This window comes from Eriocheir sinensis, chromosome 8 (assembly GCF_024679095.1).
Source record: "Eriocheir sinensis breed Jianghai 21 chromosome 8, ASM2467909v1, whole genome shotgun sequence".
Taxonomy (NCBI): Eukaryota; Metazoa; Arthropoda; class Malacostraca; order Decapoda; family Varunidae; genus Eriocheir; species Eriocheir sinensis.
Genome location: NC_066516.1, coordinates 23,392,218 through 23,414,179, shown reverse-complemented (window position 1 = coordinate 23,414,179; position 21,962 = coordinate 23,392,218). Strand labels below are relative to the sequence as shown.

The window sequence follows — 21,962 nt, the reverse complement described above, 5'->3', positions numbered from 1 at the left end:
CAGTAGTAGTGGCAGCAGCAGTGGTGGTAGTGGTAGTCGGAAGTGTCATTTGACGTGGGGCTACCGTGTATAACTCTTGGGTAAATTCAACCCTTATTTCAAAACGGTCAGTTCGCTTCGGCCTTTTAAGTTAATCAGTAATACATTCTCATTGTATAACGATCCGAATCCTGTAATATGAGATTGTAAATAAAGACTTGTGTACTGAAACGAATTCCATGACCCAAAACTGATTTGATGCACTTCACGTTGGGATTCAAAGTCATGACACAGGAAACAAGCAGTCTGATACAGTAATCTCGCCTTGCTATTTATTTTTTAAATGTTTCAAAATGCCCTAAAATTAAGAAAGAAAATTCATATCAATTCATATCCACTCAGCATTGAAAGACAAAGCTCAATTTCAAACATACATTACACAAAGCCATTATGAAAGCATACATCAACCTGTCTCTGAGGCTTGAAACATAAACCAGTTAATACCTCATTAGCCATGGACTGCTGATGAAACACTGAGCTAACAGTTCAGAAAGATTCCCTTTTAATTTCAAGAGGTAGGTCCCATAGTAGACAACGGTTCGCCATATGCCTGATGGAGGTATTTCTCAGTATGATTAGTGTGTATTATATGATTAGTATGCTTGCAATCTCTCTCTCTCTCTCTCTCTCTCTCTCTCTCCCTAACATTCCTTAGTAAATCAAATATTTTCAGACTTACTGCTAAAGTTCTTAATTAATCCAGTGAAATACTCATGGTAACATCTCAACAGATGACACGTGCATATTTTTTTTTTTTTTTTTTTTTACAGCAAAGGAAGCAACTAAAGGGCAAAAAAAGGAAACGATAATGGAAACAAAAGCCCACTAATCATTGCCCCCATAAAAATGACATTACTCTGCTACTAACCTCCATTTTGAAAGTATGTTCTGAAACATTGTGGTGGACACTAAAGTAGTACATCACCTGGATCAACAGATAACCAAAGTGGGATACAAAGGAAAGCAGATGATGATCTCTCTCATATAATGGAACTTTTACCTGAGAGTGACTGTAGAGCATGTGGGGAATCAGTGTGCCAGAAAATGGAGGGGGAGATGAAGAGTGACATCTGATGCACAAACCCATCACGTCTCTCAACCTAAAGTAAAGGCCAGGTGTTGAGGCTCATGTGGATAAACTTACAACTGATTAAGTCACAGGCTTCTCACCAGAATTGGCCAAAAGTTTTCAAGACAAAGGTGGGTAGAACCATAGAATGCAGAAACACTTCATTATGTAACATATTTAGGGTGAAGTCCCTCCCCATTCTCAGCAGCCAGGTGTGAGGTGCAGTAGATGCAACATAACTTTCAGACTGTTTTAAGCCATTATCCAGGTGAGGTTGGTGAAAGATGAAAAGAGCTCTGTGTGAATGTCTGATATCCTACCTGCCAGCTTTACTTCCAGTACAATGTTGTCAGCAAGGTATTGACGCAAGATTCGCTTGATTTGATTTTGCTAGGTACAACCCTGTGTCAAGAGTGTGCATTTTCTTCAAGTCTGGTTGATGAAGAAGTTAGCACTCTCCTCTATCACAGGTGAAGGCCTAGATGCAGTTGTTTGTGTACACCTGGTTGTCAGCATACAGCTGGAGATTTCCTATGAATGAGGCAATCAAAGAGGAGGCCTAAATGCACAGCCTGAGACAAACTTATGAAGATGGATGTTGACTCATGATGTTCTCATCAACCACCACACACACAGTCCTCCTGGATAATTTGCGGAGGAGTATTTTGATGACCCAGGCACTTTAGCTTAGCATGCATCCCAGGATGCCAGACTCAGCAAAACGTGTTAAAGTGTTATTCAACTTCTTGCACATGTTCAGTAAGTGGAAGGCTCTTTAATGCATATATACATCAAGAACAATTAGAATACTTGAGTATTCTGGGATACTGTTGTAAACAGTAACAATAAAGAAGCAGGTAACATGCAAATGCATATTATTTTGCAACTCACCTTTATCTCTCTTTTAAGCTACCTTTAGTATAAAAAAGTTACTTTACTGACATGTGTTTGATTGCAATCTAACATTGTACATGGATTTGAAATTATAAAAGATGTCTTTGACATTAATATTAGTTTTTTTCACAATTACAATAAGAGTACAAATTAAATACACTTTACACAAGCAACATGTAAATACAGTTACACAACTGTCTCAGCAAACTGCCACAATATTTTGTAGACTACAAGATAAACATGTATAATAGAACACACACACACACACACACACACACACACACACACACACACACACCACACCACACACACACACACACCTGGGATAGGGGCAGGCCTATCTGGATGAGTAGCACAGCACACTCAGCCACTCCAAATTGTATCCTTCATTCCCTCCTCCTGAATAATTCTTCCCTTCATTGAATGTGCTAAACCCTGAGGACAAATTGGTACGCCCTTAACCATAGTCCTCCTACATGCTTGCCGTGTGTGGCATCCCTGTAAAGCTGAGAGACATGAGTCCTGGAGGTTGAGCAATGTCGCAGTCATGTGCTGCAGCTAGCAACACACCTCTTTAGTCCCTTATTCCAGCCAAGATGAGCAGCCTCTCCTAGCTTGGAGAGGTCAATCGCTAGTCTGCGTGACCATGAGCCAAGCAGCAACCACTGTGTCAGGTGGTGGCTGCATATACTCTTCTGCTACCCCTAGGGCTGTTGGGCTTATAAGCCCAATGATTAGACTCCACTTGTAGTGCTCCTTGGTGGGTGGGGATATGGGAGAGTGAATTTTAACGCAGTAGTTGCGGAGACCATGTTTCTTAAAGGCCCCTCTAAGCGAATTAATGAGAAAAAATCATCACTCACGCATATCATTATATAATAGATAGCAACGCATTTGTGATCAGATTATGCACCCTCTATTTTGGGGGGTTTACGTCAAGCCAAAAATATGTCCCGTTGCTGGTACGCAGTAAAGCCAAAAATCTGGCCCGTCGCTGCTACCGGGTTAAGAATATGTATATGGCATCCAGCCCTTTGATATATGCGGGGGGGAAGGAGAGCACCCCTGCCCCATCAATCACTCTCACACTTTTCCTGGGGACCACAGGGTGGTGCAGACGAGACACAAGCTTGTCTAGCCAGGTCTGGGATCACCCTCCAGTGGACTCTCTATGTAGGTATGTTAATCCTGCTTATAGGGTTGTTTCTGTACAAGAAAACCATGAGTGGAGGAGACAAAGGGTTGTCCATATAACTCATGGCTGGGGTAAGTTGATCAATCCTTGGAGGGGCTTAGAATGAGAAGAACAGCTATGTGGAGGCGTGGAGGCTTGCCCGGGATGACCACCTGGGGTGGAGTTTGCAGGTGAGTGAAGCAACGTGCCTCCTGGTGTATGCTCCCCATTAATTAGTTAGTGTCCACTTACAAGCGTAGATCTGGCACATGTGCACTGCTAGCTTGTGAATGGGTGAAAATCAGCATGTCTGATATTGTAGGCTTCCTGTGATATATTCAAGCTATTTTTTCAATAATATATTTAAATTAATGAAGAAATAGTTTGAATTTTTACCGCGAGTAAAGAATGATTTTGGACATATTGCTTCTCACCCAATCATGAGCTAGTAATGCGTATGTGCCACATCTGCATTCATGAGTGGACAGACGGAATGAAAATGAGTATGATAGTTCTGGTCTCCTCAAGTAAGAACTAGATTGAAGAAAAGAATGAAAGGAAAAAAGCAGTTACAGAGGCAAGAGAATATGAACAAATGTAAATTTGTGTGCACTTATACACACACACTATGAAACCATGAAAAATATTACCAAGTAAACACACACGCACGCACGCGCGCACACACACACACACACACACACACACACATGCACATACAAATTCCACTACACTACACTATACAACACTATTATCTTACAGATGAGGTAGGCTGATGCTGTCATCAACACTCCACAAAAAATTTACTTGTTTTAGCTGCATTTCAATACTTTATTCACCAATTTAGGATGATTCTCAACTGATGTGTCTTGTTCCTATTGTAGAAACCTTTCCTAAATTTCAAAATATACGTTTTAAAATTAACAGAAAGCGATGAAAACTAAGAAGGGATTATGACTATGAAAATGTTACACAAATACGACATTCAGTACATTTTAAACTTTTCTTTACCTTATTCAAATCATTATTAATGTTTACTCGATTCAGCAAAAATACTCACATACGTTACTGTCCAAACATATGGCAGCACAACAGACTGTTACACCTTTGCCCCTTGTGTGATGCAACATCTCTTGCACTTCTGACCAAATGATTAATCTTTCTTTTTGGGTTTCTTGGGGTTACGGGAGCGAGATTTGGCCTTGCACAGTGGACAGATTGGTGCATTCCGATGAATTTGTTGATGACAACTGAGACATGACTTCATTGGCGGTGGCTGTTGCCTGAGAAAATACAATCATCATTTTACTTTCTTTAAACTAAAATTGTCATTTTAAACAATTCATATCCTAAAAAATGAAAAGTACACAGAATAGTCTAGAGACAAACCTCAGAATGCAATGGTACAGCCTTCACTAAGCAGGGGATTACACAGCTTTATGTTACATGATAAATACAATTCCATAGCTTGCAAATAGTGAAACATGCATTCATTTGGGCAGTGGTATCACCCCACTCTAACAAAAGCCTATGGGAGCCCCATGAGACAAGGCACAAATGATGGGGTTTGTGAATGGCAAAGGGATTTAAAAGGAGGTAAAAATTATATAGTTCAGATTTTCTGCCATCACACAACCTATTGGAAAAATGTGAAGGAGAAATAGCAAACTACTTTTGATATTCATGGAATTTGGCATCTCCATCTCAAAAGCCTATGAAACAGTGCCAGATGTAAATCCCTTATCCCAGGACAATGCAGACTGTGGGAGAGAACTCTACATTTGGCTAGGCTACTCTTAATAAGCCCTCATAGGTTAGTTGCACAACAATATCTTGGTCCTGCTAGCTAGATCATTGCAGCACACAAGCCAGTGTGCATGATCATTAACAAAGTGTCTAGTAGTAGCACTATATATGTCATATTCTTTCAAAATAAATTAGTATTTACCTAAATGATGGGGTAGGAGGTCCTGGAGGAGGAGGTAACGGCCTTTGATCAGCCTTGTGTGGGGTCGTTCTGAGTGGGGCAGGCAGAGGGGCCTGAGGTGACAGGAATGATGGAGGAGCACTCATTGCCCCAAGCGACGGCAGGCTCAGGCCACCACCACGCAGGTCATCATGTTCCATGCTCCATTCCACTCCCGCTTTCTCAAAGAAGCTAGAGGTAAACCACAAAATAACATTAGAAACAGCTTCAGTTAAAAAGAAATCTAGTAACCTTACCCATCAGAGAATGTGACTGAAACAGTTTAATTATAGGTAGTATAGAATTAGAAAAAAAAAGCTGCCTGGAGTTGTGATGGGAAAAAAGCCATGATTCTCTATCCTGTATGCAATAATTCAGGTAGCCATAGCCTAGGTAGAGGCAAAAGAGTTGTTCTGTTTATGCCACACAGAGTGAAATAGGTTTGTGAATTTGCCTACTTTATATTATTTGGATATTTAAATCAGGCAAACTGAACACTAAACCATGTCCAAAAATAATGAGCCATCATATTTCATTTTAGACCTAAACTGTATTCAGCTCATTGTTAGGTCTTTAATTTTTTTGAAGAAAACTAAAAATAAAATGAATTGTTCAGTAGAAAAGAAGGGATGATGACATGACAAAGTTGTGCTAAAATAAACGGCACTCACTCTGGTGGGACTGGGTCATCTTCTGCAGCAAGGTTGGGCAGATTGAGGTCATGTCCAAGCTGCTGTGCTGCCAGACGACTCACCTCCTGCTTTAGGGGGTGATACTCGTCATAGAGGCGTCGGGCATGTTCAAGACTCTTGTTCCGTAGGTCTTCTGCTGACTTGATGATGCTTTCCATCTGTTGATGATGACATGCAGTTTATAAGCTCCTTCCTTGAAAATGAAACCTATTAATGGGTACATAAATAATGTAATATACACATATGCAATGATGTCCTAAGCATACAGTGGAGGCTCATAATAATTGAACATTTAATCATAACAGGAATTGAAGTTTTCCGGGGAAAACTTACCGCATTAATGTCAGCATGAATCTGGCGCAGTTCCTCTACATGGGCCATCTTTTCTTGCAGCAGCAGTTCCATCTCTGCACGATACTCAGCTAGACTGGCCTCCTCTGTCTGCACCACCTCAACCTCCTGTGCCAGCCGCCCCCGCAGCCGCTCCACAGCCACCACCTTGGCCCTGCAACAAAATGTACTGTTCAGGATCACTCTTTGCTTTTGGGAAGATATATAAACATCTTTAATTATAACTCCACCAGCTTGGTAGGTTACTTACTTCTAAGAGTTATAAATGGCAAAAAGAGGCTGATCAATGCTTCAAAAGAGAAATCCAAGACATTACTAATTGACAGAGGCTGAAGGCAATCCTCATAATCACAAACTACATAGATGATAGATTCACTTGTCAATATAATATGATGCAGAAAAACTTGATCAACTAGAAACAATAATAAGACATTGATAAAGAACATTTTTGGTCACCAGCATGCAACATAATGGCTGAAAGAGGAAAACACATTCATTATACATATTATCTGGGATATATGTTTCTTTTTCAACCAACAAATTGCTTTTCATTCATTTTCCTTGAAGTACAGTCAACAATAGCATGTATAGACTGGTATTTTATAACACTGCAACACATCTTCCTTCCTTACTTACTTCCTTATATATTCAACCCTCCTTGGAGGAAACATGGGCCTTGGTCTTACAATTACAACAGTTCATGTTGAGTTTGTAGGAGTGCTCCATAAAAGAAAGTGGGAGAGAGCAGATATGCTCAGTAGATGCTCACATTTGTTGCACCTGAAACCAACTGCATTTGTCATGTTGGTTGGGAGGAGTCAGTGTACCGCCTGCTGATTTCGGCCGAATGACCCGTTAGTAGGTCGTAAAGTTCGGTTGGAGTAGTTTAAATATGCTCCCCAACCCTAAACCCTCTGCGAGCTATTTTATGGCTGCAGTGGCTGCAGCGTCGCCGCGGCCGCCGCCAGAGGAGGTGACGTGCTTTCGTAAACATTATCCCCTATTTTCAAGAGTAAAAAAAAAGTCCTTGAATTGGATTTTCAAAGTGTTTCCATGACTGCTGAAGGTTTATACAAACGATATATGAAGAGATAGTGATGTTTCATAAAGTAGATTATGAGATACTGGCATGGACCTAAAACAAATCTTTACCTTAATCTTTTAGCACCTCAACAAGGAAATCAGTGTATGTACTAGTCCTTCATTCCACTGGAATAAAATTATGAGGAGCCTTGTAAGCCATATTTTCCAGCTAGTCAAGTTAAACATTAAGCCAATCCTCCAATTTAGAGTTGGTCCCAATACTCACATTAAGGAAAAGTTTAACAGATGAGGATATTGAAAATAGAATTTCATTAGGCGTATGTGTCTAGTTCATCATAAACTTAATGGGCTAACCTCCGTTTCACCAGATCACACAATATCATCCATCACACATGCACACACCATAATCCACAGCTGGAATCAGTCCAATCACACAAATACCCTGGTGTCCACCTCTCCACATACCTAAAATTCAACACGCACATTCATTTCTTCCAGGGCAACCCGAACACTGGAATTGTTGCTACCCTGCTGCCGCACAGATTGACAGTTGCTGTGTTCTTTAAACTCATTGTTTTCAAGCAAAATGTTAGCACAAGAAATCCCGAGCCAGGCAGAGGAAGGAAGGTCCGTCTGGGTGTGTGCGCCAAGCGTTGTGGTGGCCCTGATGTCAATCTTGAACTGCAGTTTTTAGCCATTTCTTTTCCTAAATAAAAACCTGAATGTTTTAAGGTTATTGAATAATGTACCTGATGTCTTTGAGGGCCTCCAGCTTGAGGTAGACGCTCCTATCCCTGTCCTCCGTCATGCCGCCGCCGCCTGACATGTTGGTAAACAACCAACGCGGACTCAGCCTGTAGGGGTGGGCAGGTACCGGTACCAGTACCGGTACTAACGGTACCAGCTGAACGATACGGTACCGGTACCAGATTGCTCGGTACCGGTACCAGTTGCTCGGATTTATTTGTTGGATTTATTGATAATTCTTCATATCCGATTTTTTTTTAGGATACTAATAAATATTGTTATTGTTATTAGACTATGATCGAGTACATCCATAATAACTATACATGCTATTTTTTTATCGAAAAAATAAATATTCACTTCATTCAGAGAGAGAGAGAGAGAGAGAGAGAGAGAGAGAGAGAGAGAGAGAGAGAGAGAGAGAGAGAGAGAGAGAGAGAGAGAGAGAGATTTACATAGATATACATAGAAAATCAGACCACACAGACCCCATGGTCCAGACTAGGTGGTCTGTCCTTAAACCTCAGTGCTTTTACATTAATCAGAATTAAGGCTCCTAAACGTTGCGTTTCTACTCTAGTTGATATTAAGTTGAAGGAGAGAGAGAGAGAGTTTTCTTTACATGAAATTTATTTGGGAATTTCATCAGAAGATTCGCCGCGTGATGGACGACGCGGGTTCGAATCCTCACGCTACCACTCGGATTTTTCAGTCACCGCCGAGTGGCTTAAAACTACCCACATGCTGTCCTGAAGACCACCCATCAACCCGGACTCTAGAGGAAGCCGTCCAAGCGAATCAAGAACGAGTTCCGGGGGGCAGCATGAGCCAATGCAAGATGGCGCCACTATAAACACTCGCCTGCGCCAGAACGGGCTGGGCCGACCATCAGGCACCACCTGGAAGAAGCCTTGGGCTGACCATCAGGCCCCACCGGGAAGATGCCTACCGGCGCAAAAGGCAACAACGTAAAAAAAAAAAAAAAAAAAAAAATCTCCTTCGGGTACCGGTACCGGTACTAACGGTACTTGAGTTTTCGGTACCAGACTACCGGTACTCAAATTAACGGTACTTGTCCATCCCTAACGCGGAGCCGAAGCGCCGCGGTGGCGAGAAATACCTCCTCGCAGAAATAAGTCGCTTTGATGTCCACCTCTCAGTGCTCTTATGTGAACTGGGGAATACGCGGCAGGAAAACATATTAATTTGCATGATTTTGTTCTATTTTGTCCATTGCCCACAAGAAAACAACACACCAAACCAACAGACCTAGCAAGCAAAAACTGAGTAGCCTAAACATCAACGTGGTGCAATTCTTTCTAAAAATCTGCCCTATTCGTTTGTTATTGAGCATTCTCTTGATTAAAAGTGTTGCTCTGATGTTTATGCCATGTATTGGAGCCGAAACAGGACAAGTAAACGATAGCGGTGAGTGAAATATAGAAAAATAGGCAAGTTGAATCTCTGTGTGACCTATTTTGCGGGTGGGAGCTAATTCCTACAGCACCGCCAGCCGCGCCCAAACCCACCACGCCGAACACATCTTTTATAAACGCGGATGATAACTGAAACACATCAATAAAAAAAAAAAGCCTGCATATCACATCAAAAGCTCCTTGTCCAGCTCGAGTCAAGCGTCGCTACGTGGGATCAGAGGAAAAAATAAGCGAAACTATATTACTAGCGGGATCCGCGGAAATTCTACGGTTAATGTGCATTATATATACACCTCAGAGGAGTGTAAATCCACGGTTAATGTGTAGGACGTTGCTGGAACAGTAAGAGAAGCCGTCTCTTCTTAATCCTCTTTTAGTCCTCTTAATCTTCTTCCTTTTCCTCCTAATCCTCTTCTAAATCTCTTAATCCCCACCTCTTCCTTTGGGGGGCTCCCGTTGTCCCATGGTTGGGTCTCCGCCTTGCGGAGCGCAAGGCGCAAGGTGTGCTGTGCTGGAGCGTATGGGTTCCAGACCTGCCCAGTACTATGGGAGTGGATCAGGTGGGCTCTTTCCGACATCCTCAGCCCCGTTGTTGGGCCTCCTCCTTGAAAGAATTGGGCATCTCTCAACCAGCCGTCTGGGAGGTTGTGCGGCATGCACCGCCTTCCTCCCTTGGGGTATATCCCCAACAAAAAAAAACAAAAAACAAAAACAAAAAAAAAAAAATCTTAATCCTCTCAAACCTCGATCTTAATCCTCTTTTATATATATATATATATATATATATATATATATATATATATATATATATATATATATATATATATAAATAGAGAGAGAGAGAGAGAGAGAGAGAGAGAGAGAGAGAGAGAGAGAGAGATTTTACGTCTTCGCCTTTTTACCGCCGGTAGGCTTTCTTCAGGGGCCTGATGGTCGGCCAAAGCCCGTCATGGCGCAGGCAATTTTTATAGTGGCACCATTTATTCTTGGCTCATGCTTTCCCCCGGGACTCATTCTTGATTCACTTCGACGGTTTCTTCAAGAGTCCGGGTTGAGGGTGATTTTCAGGACGGCTTGTGGGTAGTCTTAGGCCACTCGGCGGTGACTGAAAAATCCCAGGTGGTAGCGTGCAGATTCGAACCCGTGTCGTCCAGTACACGGTGAATGCAGGGCCTGCACACTAACCACTCAGCCACCGCAAACCCTATCTATCTATCTATCTATCTATCTATCTATCTCTCTATCTATCTATATATAACAATCTCTATATCTATATCTCTATCTATATCTATATATATATATATATATATATATATATATATATATATATATAGGTTTGCAGTGGCTGAGTGGTTAGTGTGCAGGCCCTGCTTTCACCGTGTACTGGACGACACAGGTTATATATATATATATATATATATATTTATATATATATATATATATATATATATATATATATATATATATATATATATATATATATATATATATATATATATATATATATATATATATATATATATATATATATATATATATATATATATATATATATATATATATATATATATATATATATATATATATATATATATATATATATACTTAAACTGAGTCCCTTTGATGAGCATGCATGGTATGAAATAATGATAGCAACCTTGTTTTAGTTAATGAAAAATGAAAAAGTATTTTTGGGGGGATGAAAGTAAAGTCATTTTTAATGAACACATCATATATTATAGGTTAGCTTTGAAGTCACTGTCAAAGGCAAAGTTACATTTACAAAAAAGAATGAAAATAGCACAATGATGCTAGGGCATAACTATTATAGGATACTTTGTAATCAGACCTTTTCACTATGTAACCTTTACTTGTGATGCAAATTCTAAACAATTTGTTCACTTCAATTTGCTTTTAATGGACTCTTCACTTTTTTAAGTCCCCTTTAAGCACCACAGTAATATAAACACACAGTCATTACACTTCCTCCAGGTCTATTTCATGCATGGCTACCACAAGCATTATTTCAATGTTTAAATATCATCACTTTACTTTTGCTCACAACCATTCCACATGCAACCACTACAAATAATCTCTCTTGGATTGTGCAATAAAATATCACTGATACAGCTACAAAAGCAATCCATTTCATGATTTTATTAGCAAGGAATTAATGCTGAGTAGCAAAGAAGCATTCCTTACATTACCAAAACCTTGTATTTAATTCATTTGTAATAGAAAGAAAGGTACAAAGGTGCTGATCAACTTTTCCTAATAAATAACTTTTCTGCTTGAAAAGGGAAATCAGTGAGCATAAGCTACTGACATCATGTAATTTAATAAGAATAGAAGCACATATATATAAGCCACTGTACTGTCTAATATTAATATGTGACTCTATAGGAGTGAGCTGATAATGCCTGAACTATTTTCAGTGATTACCACTGCATATAGTATTTTCCTGTGATGCAAAGCTTCAGAGGTTTAAACCTGAATGTAGGTCTGAATCCTCAATTACACTAAAGTAGATAAAATTATCAGTCTCGCATATCATTGTTTTGCTAATGGCTTCTCACATATCTATATCATATTTATTATATTGTGGCCTTTGAAGTAAATTTAATCTAATTCTAGCACAGTCCTACATAGAGTTTAGATAACTTTAAGGCAGATTTTTTAAAACACTCATTCAGCACCTAAACTTATGCTCAAATGGCATTATCATACACTTAGTGTCACACATCTAGCCATAAGAAACATTTCTCAGGCACCATTAATGAGGCACATAAGGACATGATCCTTCATATTTGATTTGTACCAGTATGAATCTAAATGTCAAGCACATCAATACTATGATGAAAAAAAAAAAAAAAAGGAACACTTGGTGCAATTAAAATATTGCAGAAGAAATGTGTTTTTACTCACACTTTGTGAAGCTTTGAATCATATATATTAGTCACAACCTCTAGAAATACTTTAAGCAACTCAACATAGACATTGCTTGCAATAACTAGATACTACATTCTATTTGAATAATGAGATAGAGTAAGAATGAAAGTAAATACTATCAAATAGGGATGCAAAGTTTCTGGTATCTTTGCATTGATTAATTCAACATATAAACATTTGAACACACATATGATACATATACTTGTCATTCTACTAATACTAATAAATATTATACCAAAATAATAAATAGAGATGTGTACCATATGTATTTGTGACAAGTGTACTTAATCAATCAGGTAGAAACAATTTCAGAGAGCAACAATGGTTTCCTTCACTTAAGGTGATGTCTTTGTGAGTAAATGCCTAAAAAGACAAAAAAGTTCAGCCTTCCAATAAACACCTATAAATCAGTCTTCCATTAAAGAATGAAAATAGGTATATTCCTAAAAACACCACAGTTGGTTAACCTACAGTCAATGAAGTTAATTTTGTGTAGGAAAAATGGATAGATGAATCTTGACTAAGGAAACATGGGACCAAATGCAAAACCTGCTTATAATCTTGTGGTTTGAATCAAATGGTAGAAACTAATGAATCTTGATTCAAACAAGAATGGTGTGTGATAAATGACTGCACATGCATGACACAGTGCGCATCCCTCCCTCTTTTGTGTTAATGTTTCGCACATTGTAAACACGATGCAACAATCAGAAAGAACAACAATAAGAAAAAAATCAGTGTCTCATATTTGGATAATGTGTGTACAGAAGCAGGTATTACAAACATATATAAAGCTATATAAGAGGTCTGGGAGGACACACAAGATGGTCCCAGTTAACCTATGACCCACAACTAATCAACTCCATACATAAAATGTATCTAACCTACATTTAAAGCAAATGCCAGGTTTAGTCTTCTGGGAACCCTAAGCAGGAATATGTTTTGGGACCCCCAAATGTACCTCCTGTAAATACAATGAATACTTCATTGTATGTGGCACAGTAATGAGGTGTTGCTAAATGTTGCTGGTAAAGACCCACTAACAGAAAGTTCAATATTAACTATTCATTTCTTATAATAAATACTTGGTGTTCCTTACAAAGGAGCCCCAAGCAGTTACTTGCAGTACTGGTACCAAAAACTGATCCTATCTGAAGCTATTAACTGAATCAATACTAAATACCAACCACTATTAACTGAATCAATACTAAATACCAACCACCTGACTGCTGAGCTTGTTGCAATTATCCAATACTCTATCAGTAAACTCATTCTTGGTCATTTCCTTGAATCTAAATCAATATACTTGCCCCCATTTCTACATGCTCAGACATTTCTTAAATATCTTATTTACTAATTTCAAGGTCAAAATCATATTGCAGAATGCTCTATACCTTTCCAAGGCAAAAAAAAAAAAAAAAAAAGCCGTTTGAAATTTCCTTGTACATTTAGTATATGTACTAGTAGTTTTTAATCATTGCATATTTTTTCATTCTTCTCAGCTTAAACAATTCTGTTGAGTATGCTTCCTCCGTAAAGAGTGCCCTGCTCAACTGAAGGCAAATTTGAAGAACAGGCAAAGGGTTGTTTATTAGACAAAAGGGATGCCATACTTATCCTCTCATGTCAACTTATAAAAGTAGATAAAAGCTATTTCTTATCTGTTTTCTATTCTGTACATGAAGATGAGAAGGTGCAAAGTGCAATGTATCATCATCATTTTTCTCAACTCACTAACTCATTCTTGAAACTCCTTTTAGCAAAACTACGTATGATAAAACCACACTCATGATAGCTAAGTTTGAGATATGATAAATAAAAAGGGTAAATGACAAAAAAAATATGCAAGGGTACCTAAACTAGAAACATAATACTCACAAAAATGAAGTGGATTTCCAAAATGTCTGCCAATATGTTAATTGTAGAAAGTCATGATGAACAACATATGTAATAACTATTGTATTGCAGTCATAATTTTTCTTGTTTAATTTCTCCAAATCCCTCTAGAATTGAAATACTTGTGCAATACAAATTTCATATAATCAGTGTAGTAACTGATAACTTTTTTTTTATTACTAAGAGTAAAAAGAATACTTTGTCTAGTATACAAGGCCAAGGCATGAGTCAAGTGCTACAATTCTTCTTATCACAGACATGCTACAATTCTATCACAGTTATATACTATGTAACATGCTATACAGAGTGCTGCTTAACTAAACAATCACATGCTAACTGAAAATGCAGACATTATTTCCGACATTCAATTTGAATGATCAGAAAATCAATCAAATCATCAACTCTAAATACTTTTAACAATATGAAGTGATAACCTAGACACTAGTTTTTCAAGTACTTATTGAAAAAAAATTCTCATCATTTTCCACACTTTGTTCTTTATGGATGACTGGCACTCATAGTGTCCATTAATATTACATATATATATATATATATATATATATATATATATATATATATATATATATATATATATATATATATATATATATATATATATATATATATATATATATTATAAGTCTAGGGACAAACAAAAAAATATATAAATATGTGAACATTTACCAGCATTCCATTCCAAAAATGTGAGAAGTTGTGGATGCTTCAGGCGATGGCAGATGAAGATGGGTCAGTCTTCACATTAGCTAGATGTAGAGAGTCTCCTGCCTAATGGATAAAAAATAGTATTATGTAGGCATGTCTGTATTAAAGTAGTCAGGTAAGAACAATAGTGTATGTTTTTCTAACTTCTCAAAAGCAAATATGTGTGACAGCAGCCTGAGACTGATGTCACGAATTGCACATTTGCTTTGATGACAATTTATTTCTGACAAGATTGAGATAGATAAATATAAAAGAATCCACTAAATAGAAGGGGTCTACAACCTACACTATTCAAGAAAAATCCTACCTACCATTAAAAAAAGTCATGTTGGTTTGTATGAATATTGCACTACTGTATGGAAAAAAAAAAAGTGTTAAGTATAAATAGTATAAGAAAAATTATGTATGTAGAATCAACATATCATATGGTTTGCTTGGACAGTATTTAGATTCATTCACTTTATCCTTGAACCGTTGATTTGTATAACTTACTCTTCTCCAAGTCTTCAAGTTTTATTCGTTTTGAATTGGAAGCCTTTACATTGTCGGTACCTACAAGTGTACTTTCTCAAAGAATTTTTTTTTTTTAATATGCATTAACTTTGTACTTTTAGGCTATTGAGTGGTCCCTGATGGTTTGCCTCAGCCTGCTGGAAGTATGGACAAATAATGTTTATACAATGACAGCTATCTTATCTTGCTGCTTGACTCATGCTGCCATTTAGTGCTTTTCTTGAAATAAGTCACCAAAGGTAGGGGTGATAGACATCATGTGGGTTATCTCTGGCCACATTATGATGGTTGATTAATCATCAGCTGATGGCAGGATTTAAACTTGACCCCATTCAGACACAACTAGACTACTGTTTCCCCTCAGCTTGTTCATGGATATTATCAAATTCCTTTACTACTGCTTATAATACATTTTAGCATTCTCTAAACAAAACTATGTCATCTACATACAGAACTGAATTTGATTTAACATATCTTCAATAGGTCTACAACAGCAAAATTTGTGTTTCTGATTAATTTTCATGCATCACATTTCAGACTACTGAAATATACATATACAGTTATTCATAATAATTGAATTTAGAATTTTTGTCAAAAGAGCACAATAAATTTTCATTCCAATGGACAGATTAGAAGACAACCTGCCAGAGCTCTTGATGAAACTAATGGTGATGTATCTGAATATAGTGGAAATGGGTCAATTTAACCTGTTGTCTATGGTAAGGTCCATATGCCACATATATGCAAATTTATTCATAGCTTATATTTCATGAATATCTAAAACCATACAATCTGTTGAGAATTCACTTATAAATCACTGGAAAACAGTAAATGAACAAAGCCCTTTCATACAGTAGCACACTGGGGCGCTGATTCTGTGAATGGCCATTCAGTGTACATAAGGATTCATACTCAAGACATTATTATAAAATCAGGTGTAAAATGTGGAAAGGATAAGAAACTGATGGAGACTCCAGACGCAAGCTCTGAGAGCATGGTAAGAGTAAGAGACCTGGAACGGTTACTTAAGAGATGAGGAGTGAGGTGGGAGTGCATAGATGTAGCACTGTGCTAAGAATCTGTCTGGCAATGGTCCTCATGAATGGCCCAAATGTTAAGCATTTCTACCACCTGCTAGCTGTTAAGTAAAGTGGGATGCTAAGCTGTACCATATTTATGGCACTAACCTTGTGTCTCAGCTTGAGACAGGCTCAAGCCACCAGCTCAGGCTAGCTGCACAGCGATTTATAGGAGCATATTATCAAAAGGATATATATATATATATATATATATATATATATATATATATATATATATATATATATATATATATATATATATATATATATATATATATATATATATATATATATATATATATATATATATATATATATATATATATATATATATATATATATATATATATATATATATATATATATATATATATATATATATATATATATATATATATATATATATATATATATATATATATATATATATATATATATATATATATATATATATATATATATATATATATATATATATATATATATATATATATATATATATATATATATATATATATATATCCAGAATTTGCCTCGTCAACCAAAAAACTCGTAAACCAAAACGAACACACACTGCAGGGCTGAAAACTCAAAGATCGCACACTAAAGCACAAACATAAGCAGACATGAGCGCGTGGGTGATAACTCTACGACTGTACAACGGGGACTGAGAACCCCATTCCCATTGTTTTCTGCTCTGAGTGCTCTCATTTTGCAGTGAACAAAGGGAACCCACGCTCACATCTTCAACTTGTACAAACAGGATGCTCATAACTCAAGTCAACACTCATAAACCAAGGCAATTTTATTGATTTTTTTGCTTGTAAGACAAAACACTCATAAGTAAGGCACTCATTAACCAAGGCATGACTGTACGTATACAATAGTACCTCAGTTAACGAGTGCCTTACGTTACGAGTGTTTTGATCTACAAGCAAAAACAATCACTAAAAATGCTTTGGTTTACGAGTGTTGACTTGGTGTATGAGCATCCTGTTTGCACAAGTTGAAGACTTGAGCGTGGGTTCCCTTTATTTGGCACAAGACGAGAGCGCTCAGAGAGGAAAACAATGGGAATGGGGTCACAGTCTGCATTGTACACTCACAGAGGTAGCACCTGCGTGCTCGTGTCTGCTTATGTTTGTGCTCAAGAGTGCAATATATATATATATATATATATATATATATATATATATATATATATATATATATATATATATATATATATATATATATATATATATATATATATATATATATATATATATATATATATATATATATATATATATATATATATATATATTAAAATTATAAGATGGGCATCGAGAAGGCAAAGAGTACCAGAAAGATTAGTTGAATCGGTGATGGGACTATGAAGGCACAAAATGGAGAATGAAAACAGCGGTGGGAACAATAGATGAGTTCAAAATTGGAGTGGGGGTTCACCAGGGATCTGCCCGTAGCCCACTCTTGTTTATAACAGTAATGGAGGAGGCAACAAAGGAAGCAAGAGGAGAGGCACCATGGGAGCTGCTGTATGCAAATGACTTGGTAGTAAATGCAAAGACAGCAGAAGAAGTGAAAGAAAAGTTTCATAAATATACCCATATAGAGAGAGGTTTGAAAATTAATATGGAAAAAACAAAGTACATGGTGACTAGAAAAGAAGCAAGAGAAAAGATTAAATCAGGAAAATATCCATGTGGATGCTGTGGGAAGGAAGTAGGTGTAAATTCATTCTTGTGCACATGTTGCAGGCAGTGGTGCCACCTTAGATGCTCAGGCCTCAGTAATGTAAGAGGAGTGCAGAATTTTACGTGCTCAGCTTGTGTAAGGAGACAGCAAGGACAAGAAACTGAGAGGGATGAACTAGAGGTGAATGGAGGAAAGTTGGATGAGGTAGAACGTTTCTGTTATTTGGGAGATGTTCTGAACTGTGAGGCGGGAGTGGAGAGGACAGTGAGAGCAAGAGTGGCGGCAGCGTGGTTAAAGTGGAGGGAGGTGGCTAGTCTACTCATGAATCGTAGCATCCCTCTAAAGAGCAGAGCAGGGGTATACCAAGTGTGTACTAGATCAGTGATGTTGTATGGAGCAGAAACATGAGCTCTAACTAGAAAATTGATGGAGGTATTGAGAGCAAGTGATTGCAGAATGCTGAGGTATATGGTGAGGATCAGGTGGCAAGATTGGGTGTCCAGTGCAGATGTAGGTAACAGATGTGGAGTAGAGGACCTGGAAACAGTGCTCAGAAGGGAAAGACTCCAATGGTTTGGACATGTGAAGAGAGCAGGGGAGGAAATAGAGCTGGGAGTTTTAGAGTTTTGGAGACCAGTTTGTAGACCTAGGAAAACATGGAGAAGGTGTATACAGGAAGACTTGGCATTGATGGGATTGGATGAACATCAGGCAGAAGACAGAGTAGAATGGAGGAGAGCCATAAAACGTCCAACCGCTCAGGAAGAGTGAAAATGGACATTCAACGAAATGATGGATATATATATATATATATATATATATATATATATATATATATATATATATATATATATATATATATATATATATATATATATATATATATATATATATATATATATATATATATATATATATATATATATATATATATATATATATATATATATATATATATATATATATATATATATATATATATATATATATATATATATATATATATATATATATATATATATATATATATATATATATATATATATATATATATATATATATTCAATCCCTTTAAAGCAGTTGTTACAAAGCATGATGAAGTTAGTGCAGATGAAGACTGCCCACACCTTCATGCTGCTGTATTCTTTAAGCTGAATCATGCATTAGGAAGTGAGCAAACAGTGTGTGTATTTACCTAGTTTATTGGAAAAAAGCATCCAAGTTTTGCAATTACAATCTCTAGTACAAAGTGCAGAAAATATCAGCTGCTAGAGGAAGGGAAACAAAAGTGAGAATCATGATTCATCAAAGTTAGTGACCCCATTTTCATCAAGGGCAGGGCAAGTCATAAAGCAAGCAGCCACTTCTCACCTACACCTCTCTAGAGAACACAAGTGCTCACCTATCATTAGATGACAAAATTCTCTTATTGCAAATAATTTTGTTACTCTTCTCTACATGAATTCTAACTATTTTACATGCAATTCTCAGTAAAGGCACAGAACAGCATGGCATATTCAAGATGAATCCTCCTTAATGCTAAATATAACACTTTTTTTCTTGATAATTCTTCTAGCTATGAAACCTGACACTAAATTTCATAACTCCAAATATGAACACATAGTTTCCCTGCCCAAAAGTCAGAGATTACTAGTACTGGTGTGTTTCTTTTGCAGCTTGCCCTGTTTAGGAAGTACCATTTGATAAGTAATTTCTAATGGTTTGTTTTTTTCCACAATATTTTTGTACACTGATGCTACACTCACCAGTTCCCCCACCATTCATACAGTCTGTTAAGTTTTCCCTATAAATAGACTTGGGAATCATGATTCACTCTACTGAACATGTCACTTTTTATGTTCCCTGCAGAGACGCTACATTACTGCCTATATCAGAATCCAGATAACAATGAATGATATAACCCATTAAAAAACAGGTGCAAATCCACTCGTTATGTTACCCTACGCATATAATTTGCTGTTAGTGTGTTCTAATAAATTTCCACAAATTTTAATCTAATCATTGAGGTTACATTTTCAGTGGTCTCAGATGAGATACATTGTCAAAGACTGCAGACTCCACTAAAACAGTTTGATTAATTGGGATATACATTCATGGTGCCACAAATGCTAAAGTCATATGGATAAGGTAATGTTAGGGGCATACACTGAAGTTGCATGTAGCTTCATTGCTCATCTCCATCCCAGTAGCCCTTGAGCCTGTTGTGGGTGAAAACTCGTTGCCCCAGGACAAAGGGCAAGCGGAACATCCGAGTTACCACAGTTTACTTTCCCAAGTTTCCCCAGGTACCCAGTCATCAATGAGCCCAAAAAAGGAGGATGAACTGCTGGGTGGGCTGTGTGCCATCTGCCCAGGCCATGATTCAAACCCAGGCCAGTGAATTTTTTGCTAGGCCTGCTAACCACTACACTATGGAGGTGCTGTGAGATATACATAACTGATCTGTGTTTCTGTAGATGTTCTCAACTATTGATCTCTGACCACAGAAAAAATACTAGTTGGATGTCAAAAAGGGTCAGTCAGCGAGTAGTGGCTGAGTTACAAGAACATAGCAGTTGTGAATCCAAGGTTCTGAATTCACTTCCTGCCAATTCTAACAAGTAATTAAGATAAGATGTCACTTTAATTCTCAAAATGGAGATTACTAATATGGTAGTGCTGCAACAAGATAGGGTAATTAATCAGTGTAGTGGAAATAGTAGAGAAATTTGGTAGAAGCTATAATACACAATCATGCATGGAAAATAAGATATTAGGCATTATACTCAGTGCCACCTGATACTATAAGATTCAACAAACACTGCAAGTATCCTAATAATAATTTAAGGAGAAAATTGATAAAAATTGCTTTAAGAGCTATAAATATCAATCTCTCACATGGCTTCAATTATTCTAGATGTTCGGGCAATGCTAATTGCAACACAAGTTTCCGGAGTCTTAGAATACTGCAGTCAAGGTATAACACTCATTGAACTAAGCTTTTTTCATATATGGGATGTTAGCATTTGTGGAGACCTGCAACAGTTTCAGTTCACTATGTCATATTTTGAGCTCAGCAAGATCACTGATTATACAGTAAAACCCTTATAACTCGGCACTGTATAACTCAGAATTTGATATAACTCAGCAAGGCAACGAAATATTCATTAAAAAAAAAAAAATTTATTTAAAAAAAAAAAAGGGAAAAATTCATGCATCTCGACATTTCGGCAGGGGAGGCGGTGGCTGAGTGGTTAACGTGTCCACGCCATATCTGGGAGATCCAGGAGGCTCGCGGGTTCAAATTCTGGCCGCCACATAGCTGGGATTTTTTAGTCACAGCCGAGTGGCCTAAGACCAACCACATGCTGCCCTGAAGACCACCTATCAACCCGGACTCTAGATTACATCTCCAAACAGAGGCTCAAAGATGAGCTCTGGGGGGCAGTATGAGCCAAACCAAGATGGCGTCACTATAAACACTCGCCTGTGCCACAACGGGCTGAGCTGACCATCAGGCCCCTACCAGTGAAAAAGCCTAACGGTGCAATAGGCCATGACATGTATTAAAAAAAAGTGCCTCACCCGCTTTTTCTTTGAACGTGTATCCACACTTGGTCCACTTGATATCACTCTCCAGCACTCTCTGATTCATCTCGATATGCTGTCAATTTATCTCCACAGCTTGTTATTTACAC

General features: G+C 37.5%; 2 protein-coding genes across 7 annotated transcripts in view; both read right to left on the bottom strand.

The window, feature by feature from the left end:
- Positions 1-1,827: 1,827 nt before the first annotated feature.
- On the bottom strand, positions 1,828-8,125 carry LOC126995718 (zinc finger C4H2 domain-containing protein-like). 3 transcript variants are annotated; one of them, XM_050855548.1, is made up of 5 exons: positions 7,976-8,125; positions 6,165-6,336; positions 5,811-5,989; positions 5,122-5,331; positions 1,828-4,456 (listed from the first exon to the last, which is right to left on the bottom strand). In XM_050855548.1, the coding sequence occupies exons 1-5, from the start codon at positions 8,050-8,052 to the stop codon at positions 4,327-4,329; spliced, it is 768 nt and encodes a 255-aa protein (XP_050711505.1). In that variant the 5' UTR covers positions 8,053-8,125; the 3' UTR covers positions 1,828-4,326. The 3 variants fall into 3 exon arrangements, with proteins under 3 accessions (XP_050711505.1, XP_050711504.1, XP_050711507.1); XM_050855547.1 differs by having other exon boundaries at positions 6,165-6,351; positions 7,976-8,104; XM_050855550.1 differs by lacking the exon at positions 7,976-8,125 and adding an exon at positions 7,692-7,846.
- A 2,995-nt stretch (positions 8,126-11,120) lies between these two features.
- LOC126995717 (salivary glue protein Sgs-3-like) overlaps positions 11,121-21,962 on the bottom strand; it is a 35,978-nt gene continuing 25,136 nt past the window's right edge. For all 4 annotated transcript variants that reach the window (XM_050855544.1, XM_050855542.1, XM_050855546.1 and 1 more), the window contains one exon: positions 11,121-15,037. Coding sequence is in view for 3 of the 4 variants with exons in the window: in XM_050855542.1 (XP_050711499.1) it covers positions 15,016-15,037 (22 nt within the window). In the remaining variant the exon portion in view is untranslated. The remainder of the gene's footprint in view (positions 15,038-21,962) is intronic.

Coding starts and splice junctions, on each gene's coding strand:
- LOC126995718 (XM_050855547.1), bottom strand. CDS start 8,052: ATGTCAGGCGGCGGCGGCATGACGGAGGACAGGGATAGGAGCGTCTAC. Junction 6,352..7,975: donor GAGGCCCTCAAAGACATCAG/GTACATTATTCA, acceptor GATCCTGAACAG/TACATTTTGTTGCAGGGCCA. Junction 4,457..5,121: donor CCTCCTACCCCATCATTTAG/GTAAATACTAAT, acceptor GTATTTTCTCAG/GCAACAGCCACCGCCAATGA.